At 40.7% G+C, this 15545-nt stretch overlaps 1 protein-coding gene across 4 annotated transcripts in view; it reads right to left on the bottom strand.

The window, feature by feature from the left end:
* LOC132827677 (fibroblast growth factor receptor-like 1) overlaps window positions 1-15545 on the bottom strand; it is a 304917-nt gene that overhangs the window by 169134 nt on the left and 120238 nt on the right. For all 4 annotated transcript variants that reach the window (XM_060844604.1, XM_060844365.1, XM_060844443.1 and 1 more), the window contains exon 3: window positions 13279-13551. In XM_060844604.1, the coding sequence (XP_060700587.1) occupies window positions 13279-13551 (273 nt within the window). The remainder of the gene's footprint in view (window positions 1-13278; window positions 13552-15545) is intronic.

The raw sequence follows: 15545 nt of genomic DNA, 5'->3' as shown, positions 1-15545 counted from the left end.
TGCTGAACAAAGAGACTTTGGGGTGCAGGTTCATAGGTCCTTGAAAGTGGAGTTGCAGGTAGATAGGATAGTGAAGAAGGCATTTGGTATGCTTTCTTTTATTGGTCAGAGTATTGAGTATAGGAGTTGGGAGGTCATGTTGCGGCTGTACAGGACATTGGTGGAATATTGCATGCAATTCTGGTCTCCTTCATATCGGAAAGATGCGAAACTTGAAAAGGTTCAGAAAAGATTTACAAGGATGTTGCCAGGGTTGGAGGATTTGAGCTATAAGGAGAGGCTGAACAGGCTGGGGCTGTTTTCCCTGGAGCATCGGAGGCTGAGAGGCATGGACAGGTTAAATAGGCAAAGTCTTTTCCCTGGGGTTGGGGAGTCCAGAACTAGAGGACATAGGCTTAGGGTGAGAGGGGAAAGATATAAAAGAGACCTAAGGGGCAACTTTTTCACACAGAGGGTGGTACGGGTATGGAATGAACTGCCAGAGGAAGTGGTGGAGGCTGGTACAATACCAACATTTAAAAGGCATTTGGATGGGTATATGAATAGGAAGGGTTTGGAGGGATATGGGCTGGGTGCTGGCAGGTGGGACTAGATTGGGTTAGGATATCTGGTCGGCATGGATGGGTTGGACTGAAGGGTCTGTTTCCATGCTGTACATCTCTATGACTCTATGTACATTGAATCCCGCTTCTATTCCGTATCAAGATTGAGGGCTCACAGATCCCATCACAAAAAGAGAGGACAACGTGCCCTCTGGATCAGAACCCCAATTTCAGTTTGAATGTATTGTGTAAGAAGATTTCAATCACTAATTTCAGAACTAATGTGGATCTTGTTTTTGTGCACCTCCTGTGCAGGTGTAACCTTGTCTGCCTCACTCTGTCTAAACATCTTATGATCTGTATATCCTTGTATGTTGTGACCTGCCTCGACTGCTCACAAAACAAAAAATTTCACTCGCCTTAGGTACATGTGGCAATCATAAAACAAATCAAATCAAAAGTAATTTGCTGACAAATTAGCTGTCTGCATCCTTTCTTGAAAATTTCCGGTGCTTCACAAATATGAATCAAGTGATGGCTGGAAATAAGGGCAATAGTTATAATCAATTACTGTTCACTGGTTACATAGCTGTCATAAAACAGCAAATAATAAAGTTAAAATTACATCTAAAAGTGTGCTTAGTCTAAGTTGAGAATATTTGTGATTTTGTACAGCTATTAAGGAACCAATATGTGAAGGTGAAGCCCCACTCTATCATTTTGTTAGTCAGTTAACCCTGTGGAGAAACACTACAGTGTGGAAACAGATCATTTGGCCCATTGAGTCTAAACTGACCTTCTGAAGAGCATCCCATCTAGACCCAGGTCCCCACATTATCCCTATAACACTGTATTTCCCATGGCTAATCCACCCAGCCTGCACATCCCTGGATACTTTAGCGCACTCAATCCACCCATCGTGCACATCTTTAAACTACGGGAGAAAACCCACACAGACACACAGGGAGAATGTGCAAACTCCACACAAACAGTGGTCCAAGGCTGGAATCAAACTCGGGTCCCTGGTGCTGTAAGGCAACAATGCCACCACTGAGCCACCGTGCCACCCAAATATTAATCCCTTATTAGAGAAGTACTCATTATAAGTGTATTATTTCTCCCAAAAATATTTTTGTGTCTTTTATAAGTTGCATTTCTGGGAAGGGCGACTTTTACCAACAACAGGGATGCTGCTGAGTCACCAATAAAAAACTACAACGTATCATCAAGGGCAAAAATGTTTTTAAAACTAGTTCCTTTAATGGCTCTGACAAAGGGCCATTGAATGTGAAACATTAACTCTCTCTCTCTCTCTCGCTCTCAAAAAATGCTGCAAATCCTGCTGAGTTTCTTCAGCACTTTCTGTTTTTGTTTCTTTTTAAAAAGAGCTTGTTTTTGCAATGACAGTTCACTCTCAATAGTGGAGCTGAAGGCATCAGATCAGATTGTAAATGCCCTAAATAAGACAAATAGTGTCCTAGATTTTGCAAACAGAGTCACAGAGTGTAAAACCAAAGGAAGGTGTGGTGATTAGTTCTAGGCACCACACTTTAGGAAAAATGTGAAGGGATTAAAGAGTTTATGGACAAGATTCACAAGAATAGCTCTGGGCAGGTGGAACTCAGTTACATGGATAGACTGGAGTAGCTGGAGCTGTTCTCCTTAGAGAAGATTAGATTAGATTCACTACAGTGTGCAAACAGGCCCTTCGGCCCAACAAGTCCAACACTGACCCTCCGAAGAGTAACCCACCCAGACCCATTTCCATCTGACTAACACACCTAACCTATGGGCAATTTAGCATGGCCAATTCACCTCATCTGCACTTTTTTGGACTGTGGGAGGAAACCGGAGCACCCGGAGGAAACCCACGTAGGCACAGGGAGAATGTGCAAACTCCACATTGACAGTTGCCTGAGGCTGGAATTGAACCTGGGACCCTGGTGCTGTGAGGCAGCAGTGCTAACCACTGAGCCACCGTGCCGCCCCTAAAGATGCGACAGAGAATATTGTGAAAGATCTGGACAATGTAGATCGAGGAAAGGAAACATTTCAGGTCCACAGGAAGAAAGGTACGGAGAGGTGGTAGAGTCAATCTAGCTGAGTAACTCTTCCAGGGAATCATAATGGGTATGATGGGCCAAATGGCCTCCTCTGTACTGAAAACATTTTATGATAATAGAGTCATAGAGTCACACAGCACAGAATCCTTTGAATCCATGGCCTTTTGGTCAAAGTATATATGCAGAGATCTAGCTGCTGGGACCCTAACCTTTTCAGATAATCTAGAGGAAAAATACTTCTCCAATTTATATATTACTGACAGACACCATGTCTACCATTGGCATAATTTGAGAAACTGTGCAGTTAAGTGGAAAGGATAGAAGGGCTGAGAAACCTGGCTGCAAACCTCCATGACCAGGAGCAGACCAAGACCCCAAAGGGCCTGAAATAGACTTTAGATCTTCAATAAACAATGTACATCCCAAGTAATGTAATATACAAAGAACCTGAGCCCAGAATAAACACATGTTTGGCACATGCCAACATTGAATTCATCAGTGCCCATTGCTTGCCTAAAATAATGGACGCTGCACAATTGAATTTTTATGCCAATGTGTACCTACATAAGATGTACACAACTATCTAGCTTCACTACCTAACCTCCAGGGGAAAACTGGCTTTTTGTAATGAGTAGGTAGGAGACCACAACCTTCTCCCCTGAAACCTTGTGCCAGTTTCAACTTATTTCTAAACTCTTGACAAAGAAAGACCATTTGGCCCAACAAGTCTACACTGGATGCTTATGCTCTGTTGTATATTGTAAAAAAATACCAGTTGTATTATAGTATAAACCACACCACCACACCAAATGTTGCATTAACTTATCTAAACAATTTAGCATGAGTAATAATTATATAGCACTACGTATGCACTGCAATATGAAAACTTAAGTCATATATACAGGAAGACCAGATAGCAGTCTGTGATCTAGTCCATTCTGCTCAAAAAGGCTCAAAGTTGATTGCTCTAATAGAATGCCCTCTAGGGGCAGCACAATGTACCTAAACTGATATGAGCTAAATTACAAAACAATAATGAAATTCAGAAGTTAGAAGGTTGTAAGACCAAGGAAATTAAGTTAATTATTGTATTCACAAACTTGCAAAATTAGAAGCACTCGGTTCAAATTATGCAGAGGGCAATTGCCAATTACTTCATTCTACGAGGGTGGATCACCTGCCCACTGTGGACATCATTCCATGGAAGTCCATGGTATAGGAACTGAGTGGGATCTATCATAGGGTGGTGAAAGTGAGGACTGCAGATACTGAAGATCAGAGTCAAGATTAAAGTGGTGCTGGAAAAACACAGCAGGTCAGGCAGCATCTGAGGAGCAGCAAAATTGACGTTTCAGGCAAAAGCTCTTCATCAGAAATGAGGCTGGGAGCCTCAAGTGTGGAGAGATAAATGGGGAGATAAGTGAGGCTGGGGAGAAGGCAGCTAAGAGTGCAATAGGTGAATGGAAGTGGGGATAAAAGTGATTGATCAGAGAGGATCTATCACTGATTTGCAGATCCAGGAACCGAGAACAGGCTCCTAGTCAGGACTGGAGAGACAGGGAGGGGAAATGACCAATAGTTCTGGTCAGCCAAAAGATTGAACAGGTAAATATCAAAGAGGTTTTCAACGCACAGAGAGAGGTTGAGAGGAAGAGGGGCTCAGTGAGAGACTTCAGCAGAGAAATCTATTCAACATTCAATGATCGTCAAAGACACAGACAATAAAAGATTCATGCAAATTTCAAATACTCCATTGTTTCATTCCTTTATGGCAAGGTCAATGTTTATTGTCTATCCCTAATCACCCTTGAGAATGTGGTGGTGAGCTACCTACCCGAACTGTTGCAGTCTGTGGGTTGTAGTTGCACCCATAGAGTTCCAGGATTTAAACTCAGGACAGTGAAGGCACCACAATATGGTTCCAAGTCAGATTGGTATTTGCCATATGGTTAAGGACATTGCATGCTGTTTTATAATGGTAGGGGAGTTACATATTTTACAATTACAGTACCACTGTATTTTACCCCTTCCATCACTTTCAATTTACTGTAAACATCCTGGAGGCTAATGGGAGTTACAGCTCTTTCAGTGAGGGGTTTCTGCAGACGGGTGTGTATTTGTAGAGTAATTTCCAGCTCCAGGTCAGAGGAAACTTTGAAATAACTGTTCCTTCTCTTATATCTTTGGTGTTTTAAGCATAAAGTCAAAGTATTACTTGCCAAGTTCATCCACCATTACAGTAGAAGGAGAAATGGAGTCCACCTGTATTTGGCAAATCTCCACAAACAGCAATGGACTGACTGTGCAGAGAGTCTATTTTCATGATGCTAGGTAAGGTATAAATGCTAGCCATGACATCAGGAGGACTCCACTGCTCTTCTTTGATCAATGCCATGGAATCTCTGCAACTATCTCATCGAGCAAGTGATGCCCTTATTCAACATCTTGAAAAAGCACCTCTAACAATGCAGTTCTCCCTCAACACTCAGTTGAAATGGCAGTCCAGATTCCATATTCAATGCTCCACTGAGTACACTTCCACTCAGCCAAGACTGACATGCATCTCGGAACATTGATGCATTGTGCTAAATAACTAACAGGAACAGTGTGGATCACGGACAGGAACTGGGCCTCTTGTTGGCTTTGGTTTGGATTTACCAATATGGGATGAGCTGGAATTTGTCCTTGCATATCCAATATTTTAGATATATTATTCCTGGATAAGATGCAGAGTGACTACAACTGTGCTCATAGCTGTAGAGGAATTTGCTTATTATCCTGCCCACATAGAATGATTTAACAGGCTATTCCATTTTATTTAAAGCCTCAACAGGCCCCACTTCTTCACATCGAGAATTTCCCACTCTGCACTCAGCTCATCTGGGTGTATGTGTTACTTGAAGCCAGCCAGAAGCTTGCAAGTGAGCAGTGCACAGAAGCACAAGCAGCACTGCAGACAGAATTTTATTAAAATGCAGTGAGTCTGGGTGCTCCTGTCACATAGATCAAAAACAAGAAAGGTTGGGGCAGGAGTCGGGGGGGCTGGGTGAGAATAAGAAGCTGGAATGTTGACGCTTTGGATCCTAAATCAATCAGAAAAATGGACAGCCTCACACTTTGATATTCACACGGATGCACAAGCTGCCTTCTGCTCCTGAGCATCTGCAAAGAATTGTGGATTAAACAAATCCATATGTTCTGCATGCCTTCAACTGACACCAGCCATATGTCAGCTCGTCAGGCGTCTGCTGCATTATCAGGTATGCAACATGCGAGAAAAACAGTTCACAATCACATTTTACACTTACGTTAGTGAAAAATAACTCTTCTTTCACCTCAATCATAAGCAGGTGCAATTCTGGGCTTTGTTCCCTAGTCAAATCCCATATTCTCTGGTATACGTCATTATCAGTGACAAAGCAACATATTAAACAGTTCGTTTAGATGATGTCGTGACCACAAAGACAAAGAAATCTCTCAGTGTCATGTGAACCTCAAGTTGATTGATCATTTGAAATGAATTCTGTATTTCAGGATAGTATGAACTGTCAAGTTTGTCCAAATAGTTCAAGCTTGTTTTCAGATTGACTTCTTGTTCATCAAGGCAGATGTCAACAAGTTACATCCTCCATGCAATCAACCTACTGAGATGTCCACCTTGAATGATACCTGATCATGACATAGTTACTGCAAGTTAATCAAGGGCTAATCTACAACTGATTATTAGAAAACTGGCAGGCTATACAAAGTAATGGATACTTGGCATTGATTACAGGGCACTAATCTGACAGAGGGGTTCAGGTCACCTTATAAACCTCAAGGGCAAAGATCAAGTGCTTTATAAACATCATTTGAACCCCATGAGATTAAATTACTATCATAAAAATATCATGCTTTGCAACAAGGTTTTGTTATATATTGCACACGTGGCTGTAATATATACAGTTTTGTGCAGTATTTCTGTCACCAAAAATGTGTATCATTACAAAACTAATTATAAAATCCAATTAAAAAGATCAGTCTAGTTAAAAACTGTTCATATCAACAAATATTTGGACTCTAAGTAATTCCTATCAAGCAATCAGTCTGATTAAATTGTAATTTAATCAGAAATTCTAGCCTGAATTATAATCTGTACTATTGACATTGTCATTCCAGATAAACAATTCAAGTCTAATCTACAACCAGAAAACAAAAATCACCACCTACATAAATTACCTGTCACGTTATGTTACATTATCTAATTATTTTAAATAATTACATTAAGTAATTGCATTACTCATAAAAGCAGCATTTCACTTCAGTCTTAAAGGAGATTTATATATAAGGGCTTAAGCCCAAAACGTTGACTCCCCTGCTCCTCAGATGCTGCCTGACTTGCTGCGCTTTTCCAGCACCACACTCTTCGCCTCTGATCTCCAGCATCTTCAGTCCCCACTTTCTCCTATATTCTTTAAATAATCAATCCTTCTGAACAGCACTCGATATGGGTGTTATTTCTCCTTTACCATGATGATGTGCCCCTCATCAACGGTTCTGTCAACAGTTCACCTCTCTCTTACAGATACAGCTCAAACTTCACCTCTGACATTTTCTGTTTGCTTTTTACAGAGCTGTTAAAAACTAATGGCTTAAAAGCAGTTGAAGCACTTTGTTGTGAATATGGGAAGGTCCTGGCAAGGTGCTGCCCAAGTGCAAATTCTTTCTTTTGCCCAAAGACTGAAAGTTATGCAGCCAGCTATCTCCCAATTGCGTTTTGGAATCATCTGGTAAAATCAACATTTTTGCATTTCCCTCCATTTCTCAGGTGACAAAAAAACAGAGTCAGTATGAGCGGGCATACTTCGCCTGCTAGGAGAATAGGATTTGCATCTATATGCCTGACTGACATTAAACTGCCAGTAAACTGTATCTCACTTAGCTCTGTGCGTGTGTGTGTGTGTGTGTGTGTATGCATGTGTGTCTGTTTTGAATGAAGACCAAAATCTGTTACAGTCAAGTTGACTTTTCACACTCTCTCAATTGGCAGACAATGCAGCTATGAAATTTATATTTGAGACTTTTTAAATCGGAGATAATTCTTCACACCACTTCACGGCTCCATCTGGATACAGTAGGACAGGATTTATTTGGTGCTACAAACATGTCATTGGATAGGCTGAGAAATTACTGAAATGAACAGTGATTTTATGACTGGTAAGATTTGTCATTGAGTAGTTTGGTGATGAGTGGCCTGGAGTGAAGGCAAAAGACTCTGGATACTTAACAAATTATCGTCTTTCCAATGCATTAAATGCATGTTTATAAATCAAGCCTTCTTTTCTGACTTTTCAGGTTTTTCCTGCCCTAGGCCATAGGAAGTAAAGGGAGAACAAACACCACAAGTCCTCAGCTTCCTTGTTCTCTTCACAGAAGCTTCAATAGTGGGTGTTGACATGGTATTTGACCAGAATCAATTAATGCCCTGGTCTGGACAGAGGTATTTCTGGATCATATCTTCAGAGCAGTGTATGGGTTGTGCCAGGAGCTGGTAGCAATGTGAATTGTATAAGCTTCCAACAGACTGCTGGCAACGCCCTGACCTTGTACTGCTTTGCTCCTTTGTATCAGTCTTTATGGGAGAAGATACTTCAAAATTTCCATTAATACGAAAGAATACAGGTAAGAAATTAAGTACCATCACTATCACCATCACTTAAGAATTATTATTCGCCAAACTAATGAGGCTAAAGGCAGATATATCCCCTGACCTTGATGGTTTGAATTTAGGATCCTAGAATAGGGAGCTAAAAGATAAAGTTGCAATTTTCCAAAAATTGTTGGATTCTAGAAAAGTACCAGAGGATTAGGGGTTAATGTGACACCTGTATTCAAAAAGGGAGGGAGGCAAAATGCAGATAACTATAGGCCAGTTAGCCTAATACCTCTTGCTGGAAAAGTGTTGAAGTCAATTATTAAGCAAGTAATTGCAGAACATTTGGAAAGTCATCATCTAATCAAGTTGAGCCAGCACGGCTTCATGAAAGGGAAATCATGTCTGACTAATTTATGAGAGTTTTTCAAAGAAGTCTCAACCAGTGTGGATGGAGGGGGACCAGTAGATGTGTTATATCTGGACTTCCATTAGGCATTCAACAAGGTATCTCACAAAAGGTTCAGTCATAAGATAAGAGCCCACAGTGTTGGAGGCAGTGTACTGACATGGGGAGAGAATTGGCTCATGGGCAGGAAACAGTGCATGGGTATAAGGTGTTCTTTTTCAGATTGGAAACCTGTAAGCAATGGGTTTTTACAGGAATTAGTGCTACTTACAATAACTACAAATGTTTCTATGTATTAATGACTTGGAGGAAGGAAGTGGATGAACTGTAGCCAAATTTGCAGATGACACAAAAATAGGTGGAAAGGCAGATTGTGAACGGGATAAAACAGTTTACAGAGAGTTAGGTGAAGCAAGTGGGTAAAATTGGCAAATGGAGTATAATGTGAGAAAATATGAAGTTTCTCATTTTGGAAAGAAGAACAAAAAAACAGAATATTACTTAATTGGAGAAAAACCGCAGAAAGCAGCAACACAAAGGGACTTGTGGGATACCTATGCTTGAAGCTCAGAAAGCTAGCATGCAGGGGCAGCAGGTAATCAGCAAGGCTCATGGAATGTTACTTCAAGGGACTTGGAGTATAAGAAAAGGGAAATCTTACTGCAACTGTACAAGGTGCTGTTGAGACCACATCTGAAATACCGTGTGCAGTTTTGGTCCCCTTATTGAAGGAAGGATATCATTTCATTGGAGGTGGTTCAAAGTAGGCTCACTTGGATGACTCATGGTAGGGAGGGGTTGTCTTATGAACAAAGACTAAACAGGTTGGGACTCTACTCACTCGAGTTTAGAAGATTGAGAGGTGATCCCATTGAAATATATAGGATTCTTATTTGACAGGGTAAATGCTGAGAGGGTGTTCCCCTCTTGGGACAATCAGGGCCAAAGAGCATGGCCTCAGAATAAAGGGACACAATATAAGACCGAGATGAGGAAGAAATTCTTCTCTGAGAAAGTTGCGAGTATCTGAGACTCTTTGCCACAGAGAGCTGTGGGTAAAGTCCTTGTGTCAATTTAAGGCTGAGATAAACAGATTCTTGACCAATAGTGGAATCAAGGATCTTGGGGAAAGGGCAGGAATGTGGAGAGTCTGATCAATAATAACCTTACTGAATGGCACAGCAGACCTAAGGGGCTGAATGACATACTGCTGTTCCTATTTCTCATGGCCGTATGACCTTAGATTAAGGATACTCTAACCATATAATCTTCAGAGAGTGCTCTTGTAGTTGCAGTGTCATGGTAATGTCCCTACCTCTGAGTCGTAAGCCCTCAATTCAAGTCTTACCTCCTCTGGAGGTTTGTCATGACATGCCTAATCAGGACGATCAAAATAGCTACAATTCTCACAACAATGATATGGAATCCCTGTTGATTTATGTATGTGATGAAATTGCTGAATTGAGAAAAGAAGGAAGATTTGGATTCATATAGCATCCTACACAACTTTAGGAAGTTCCAACTCAGTTTACAGTCGACTAATTACCCTGTGAAGCGCTGTTACTGCTCTGTGTAGGAACAGGAGTCGACCACGTGACCCCCAAGAATGTTTGCCATTGTGGTTCAGCTTTGACCTAACTCCACATTCCCACCTTTGCTCCTTATTTTTCAATGCATCTGGTGAGTGAAAATCAATGACAGATACAGAACTAATAATTGATGCAGCATGAACTGTCAATTGTACAAGTGCTCAAAACATTTAGCACCATTTGCATTTAAAGTGTTTTCTAACTTCACTTACATGTTTATCTAACCTCTATTGAGCTCATACATAATTCCCAAAGAGTCTTAAATTATTTTCTATTTCTTAATTCTATCCATAAAGACTCCACAGCCTGTTTACCAATCATTCTTATTGAATTAATTTCATTCTTAATCATCCCCTTCTTCTATTTTTCTTGTGCACCTTATAACATGATATAATCAGATTGTGGTGTTGGCCATGTTCCAATCATGCCTTAGGACTGGCTACCATGTCGTACTCCACATTGAACATGTCCGTAAATCACTTAACTTATTCCATCTACTTCTTTGGGCTGAATCTTCCCAAATAATTACTCAGTGTCATTTTCATTGAGTTTCATGGGAAGTTCTCTCCATCATGCCGAGGAGTTTTTCTCATGAGGTCATCACTAACCCACCTCATTAACTCCCTACTTTGCCCCTGTGCTGTCTCTCTCATCCAATGGTAACCTGATATTTCCACTCGCTGTAGCCGAGAGAACTCATCACTGCTGAGATATCCCAGAATCCTTTGTGCTGGCACTATATTTTAAAGGCTGTCATATTTCCAGTCAATCTTCTTTTATATTACGAGCGAACTTACTCTCATATTTCATGTTCTCCCCACTTATTGCTTTTTCAGATTTCCTCTGTTGGTTTTCATAGTCCTCTGAATTCCCACTAATCTTCACCACATTGTATACTTTCTCTTTTGCTTTTATGTTGTCCCTGACTTCCCTTGTCAGCTATGTTTGCCTTGAGTCCCGCCTTAATAGGTTTCATCTTTCTTGGAATGAAGTTCTGCTGTATTTCCCAATTCATACCCAGAAACCCTTGCCATGGCTGCTCTTCCATCTTCCCTGTTAGGTTCCCCTTCCAAGCAACCCTGGCCAGCTGCTCCTTCATGTCATAGAGTCACAGAGATGTACAGCATGGAAACAGACTTTCAGTCCAACCCATCCATGCCGACTAGATATCCCAACCCAATCTAGTCCCACTTGCCAGCACCCGGCCCATTTCCCTCCAAACTTTTCCTATTCATATACCCATCCAGACGCCTTTTAAATGTTGCAATTGTACCAGTCTCCACCACTTCCTCTGGCAGTTCATTCCATACACGTACCACCCTCTGCGTGAAAAAGTTGCCCCTTAGGTCTCTTTTATATCTTTCCCCTCTCACCCTAATCCTATGCCCTCTACTTCTGGACTCCAACACCAGAGGGAAAATACTTTGTCTATTTATCCTATCCATGCCCCTCATAATTTTGTAAACCTCTTATTTAGCCAATGGAAGAAAAGGAATGAGAAATTGAAGATCCATAAACCCTTAGCTCGGTTATACAATGCAGTGTTTGCTCTTACTGATGGGACAAGCCCAACCGCACTGCCCTCAACTCCCAACCTGAAAAGCCCCAGGACTGTCAATGTAATGGAAAAGCTCATCTTTCCTGATCTTTGAACATGAGCAGAGGATATTCCTGGCCAAGTGCATGAATAGTTGCTTCAGTTTAAGAATTCTCCCATTGCCATAACCAACTCTGTGATTCATAGAATTATAGAATCCCTGCAGTGTGGAGGGAGGCCATCCGGTCCATTGAGCCCATACTGAACCTCGAAACAATCCTACACATCTATCTGTCTCCAGTATGATTTCTTTACAGCGTCATGGCAGACAGAGTTTATTGGTCATACAGCTAAAGCAATCCAATGGTCTAAAATGGATGCAGCAGGCCGGAAGTTTATTAGTCTACTGTGCTGGTAGGAGAAAGTGAGGATTGCAGATGCTGGAGGTCAGTCAAGAAGGTGGTGCTGTTAGCCTGTTGAGGTCTTCTGGTGCAGTGGGTAGTAGGCTGGAAGCCCCAGATTCAAGTCCAATCCCAGGACTGTCCCAGAAAAGTCATACCAGACTTGTAACATTAACACTGTTTCTTTTTCTACAAAGGCTGCCAGACCTGCTGAGTTTCTCCAGCACTCGCTGTATTTGTTCCATGTCAGAACTTGATGGCCAAGGAATATGCATTTATAACATTCTCTAACAAATTGAGTATCAATCTGCAAAACATTTTAACAGATTTCAATGACAGGCAGTAAGGGCAAAAGAGACTACTTCTAAAAAGGACATTGGAGCCTCTACCATCACTATCTAAAGGTGTGGACAACAATATGAATGTAAAATGCACACTGCCATAATATCTTGGATTCCCTGAGTAAACTGTAACACACCCTCACCACTGGTAACCTGATAGCTGTAGTTGATTAAACTCCAGCATAACCTTGTCTGTTGCACATGGGATGTGTCCCATTAGACAGTCATTGTAACTCAATAGTGAGCAAATAGAGACTTCATGTGTGAGTTTCTGAACAACTTGGTTTGAAACAGCCAAAGTACAAAAGAAAGAGAGAAAGGAGACTAAAACAGGAAATGGTATAGTTTATAAATCTAGGGCCTGACTGCTTTATTTATTGAACTATTCCTTCTCATGGTAAAGGAAGTGGTTAGTCAATGATGCAGAACAGTGCAATTTGTACAGGTTTATTGGTTTAACTTGTACTCGGATATTAGAATCCTAAATAAAGAATGTCAATTTGATGCCAAATAGTAAAATTTGACTTTAAGGCAGATGTCTCCCGATTCTGTGTGATAAATAGAACCCACACTGTCTTTAACTAGGAACTGCAAAACAATCAACCACAAAGCCCTGAGAAATGGAGCTTAGTTTAACTGGCCTATAAGGAATAGGCAGATGGAGAAGAAATGCATCAATCCTGCTTAATGGAGCTCAGAGGACACCTGAGTTAAATGGAGCGGAACAAAAAGTAAAGCAGCTTCCTGTCTTACTCAGTACTTACTAATCACAATGAGAGTGTAGTTGAGGTTAATGCTGCCAAAACCATTAGTGGCCTTGCAGATGTAGGTCCCAGCATCTTCAGCTTCCACTTCTTTGATTTTCAGACCCTGGCGCAGGACCCGGAATCGCGTCCAACCGCTGTGAATGGTGCGGCCATCTTTCGTCCACATGGTCAATGGTGGGGGGTCACCCTCTACTGGGCACGGCAACTTGATTGTTCGACCTAACCTCACGGTCTGTCGGTTGATCACTCTTGAAGAAATCTGTGGCGGACCTAAGGATCAAGTAGAAAAGCAATTGGTTGAGTGGCCAGTGCATGACTAACATCTCTGAGTTGCCTTTCCAATACATTTTTAAGGACACTATCACATCTCCATGTGGTTAGACATGGTCAGTTACATGCTGTTTTAACACGCCAGAATTATGTAAAAAATGAAATGCCCAAAGTCTTAGTCTTCTGCTTATTTCACTAGATCCAAGAATATTAAGCAACAATTGAATTGATGAGTTTAAATTCACTATAAATTGGGGCAGAGCAAAGAGAAATGGACTGTTCCAAGCGCTTGTGTGATCTAGAATGAAGAGACGTAGATTAAGTGTAAGAGATTTAAGGTAGGCAAGCAAGAGAAATATTTTTTTTAAAGGGTTGCAAGGCTGTAAAATGCAGAAGTAAATTTAATGATTGAAGCAAAGACCATGTTAATGTTTAAGAGTAAGTTGGATATGTGGTTTAAGGAAAAGGGAATAGGGTGGTTTAAAAAAAGGTCATTGGAACAATGCATTTATAAGATTGAAGCTACTGTTTGGCACATCCCAAGAACAAATTTGAAAGAAAACACCACAATTTGCTGCCCACGTAACCAAACAGATTTGAATTGTAGAGAGCCTTATTTCCTAATGAAGGGCTTATGCCCAAAATGTCAATTCTCTTGCTCCTTGGATGCTGCCTGACCTGCTGTGCTTTTTCAGTACCATATTTTTGACTCTGATCTCCAGCATCTGCAGTCCTCACTTTCTCCTTAAAGATCAGATAGAGATCAAACCTGAGCCCTGAGTAATTATTGGGTAATTTAGCGGTACACCATACAGTGATTCAGTCACTGATCGAAAGACAGATCACAAACAATGGTTTTCAAATACAATCATAATTGACAGGTTGGGAACAGGATAATTCTTCAAATTGGTGTTTCTGCTGAGGTTATAGCACTTGCCATGGGCACAACTCAAGAGGTTTCTGGCAAACAGACAATGGTATCACAAACAGACAATGCTAGTTGCACTAAATCACAGGATCACCACAGTTGCCACTATAATGTTGTGGTCTAATTCCTAACCTTACACACTCACTTACAACACTTGGATGGTAGGATGGTTTTTGAAGTGCAGCGTTTGAAGTAATTGGATTGATAACATGGAAATGACTGAGGAATTAACACACAATGCCTTCTCAAGGGCAAACACTGGCCATTACTTTAACATAAATATGAACCCACTTAATATGAAAATGGTTAACCTCTCAGTTACAATGGTGGACACAGGATATCATACAATCTCCTATATCTCCTAACTCCTACAAATGCCCAATAGCATCATCTACTTGAATCTTGAGTTTAAGGTTCTTGATTCCACTACCAACACCATTCCATATGTAAATAACAATTTGCATTAAGAATTGTTCTTGAGATTTATCTTAAGTTGTCTTTTCACCCATTTTAACCTGTTCCATTCTCTTTCTATGTTGAAACATTCCTTAAAAAAATGTTGAAGATTAAACCTATCTATGCCAAGCCTGGACAGTTGGAATTCGCTTCATGGAGTTTCCCTCCACTCCCTTCATACCGGAAAAACATTTTGTCTTTATAGCAATACTAAACACCATATTACAGAACACTTTTGACCACTGTAATGTATCATTTACAGTCCAACTACTCAGTCACAGTTCTAGTCCATTCAATTTTGTTCTATGGTCATTTGATACTTTAACTATCGAATCTATTATAATGTCAGCTTCCTTTCTGGTATGTTTTTAGCTCTTTTTACATCTGCGATAATTTATCTGACATTTTGTTTGTCTAACGAGATATAGTACTTGATTAAATATTTATTTGTATCTCGTTTAATCTGCCACTTACTTTCCATTTACAGATTTTATCTAAAACCATTAATTTAAATTGTGGCCCCAGGAGCCACCACTGTGTATCATGTTACAACTAGAAGAATAATATTGGCCAGATTTTGCGGTCAGCATCAATTCAGCATTAGCTTCAG

This window comes from Hemiscyllium ocellatum, chromosome 1, assembly GCF_020745735.1.
Source record: "Hemiscyllium ocellatum isolate sHemOce1 chromosome 1, sHemOce1.pat.X.cur, whole genome shotgun sequence".
NCBI classification, from domain to species: Eukaryota; Metazoa; Chordata; class Chondrichthyes; order Orectolobiformes; family Hemiscylliidae; genus Hemiscyllium; species Hemiscyllium ocellatum.
The sequence above is the reverse complement of the archived record's forward strand: the minus strand, read 5'-3'. Positions and strand labels throughout refer to the sequence as shown.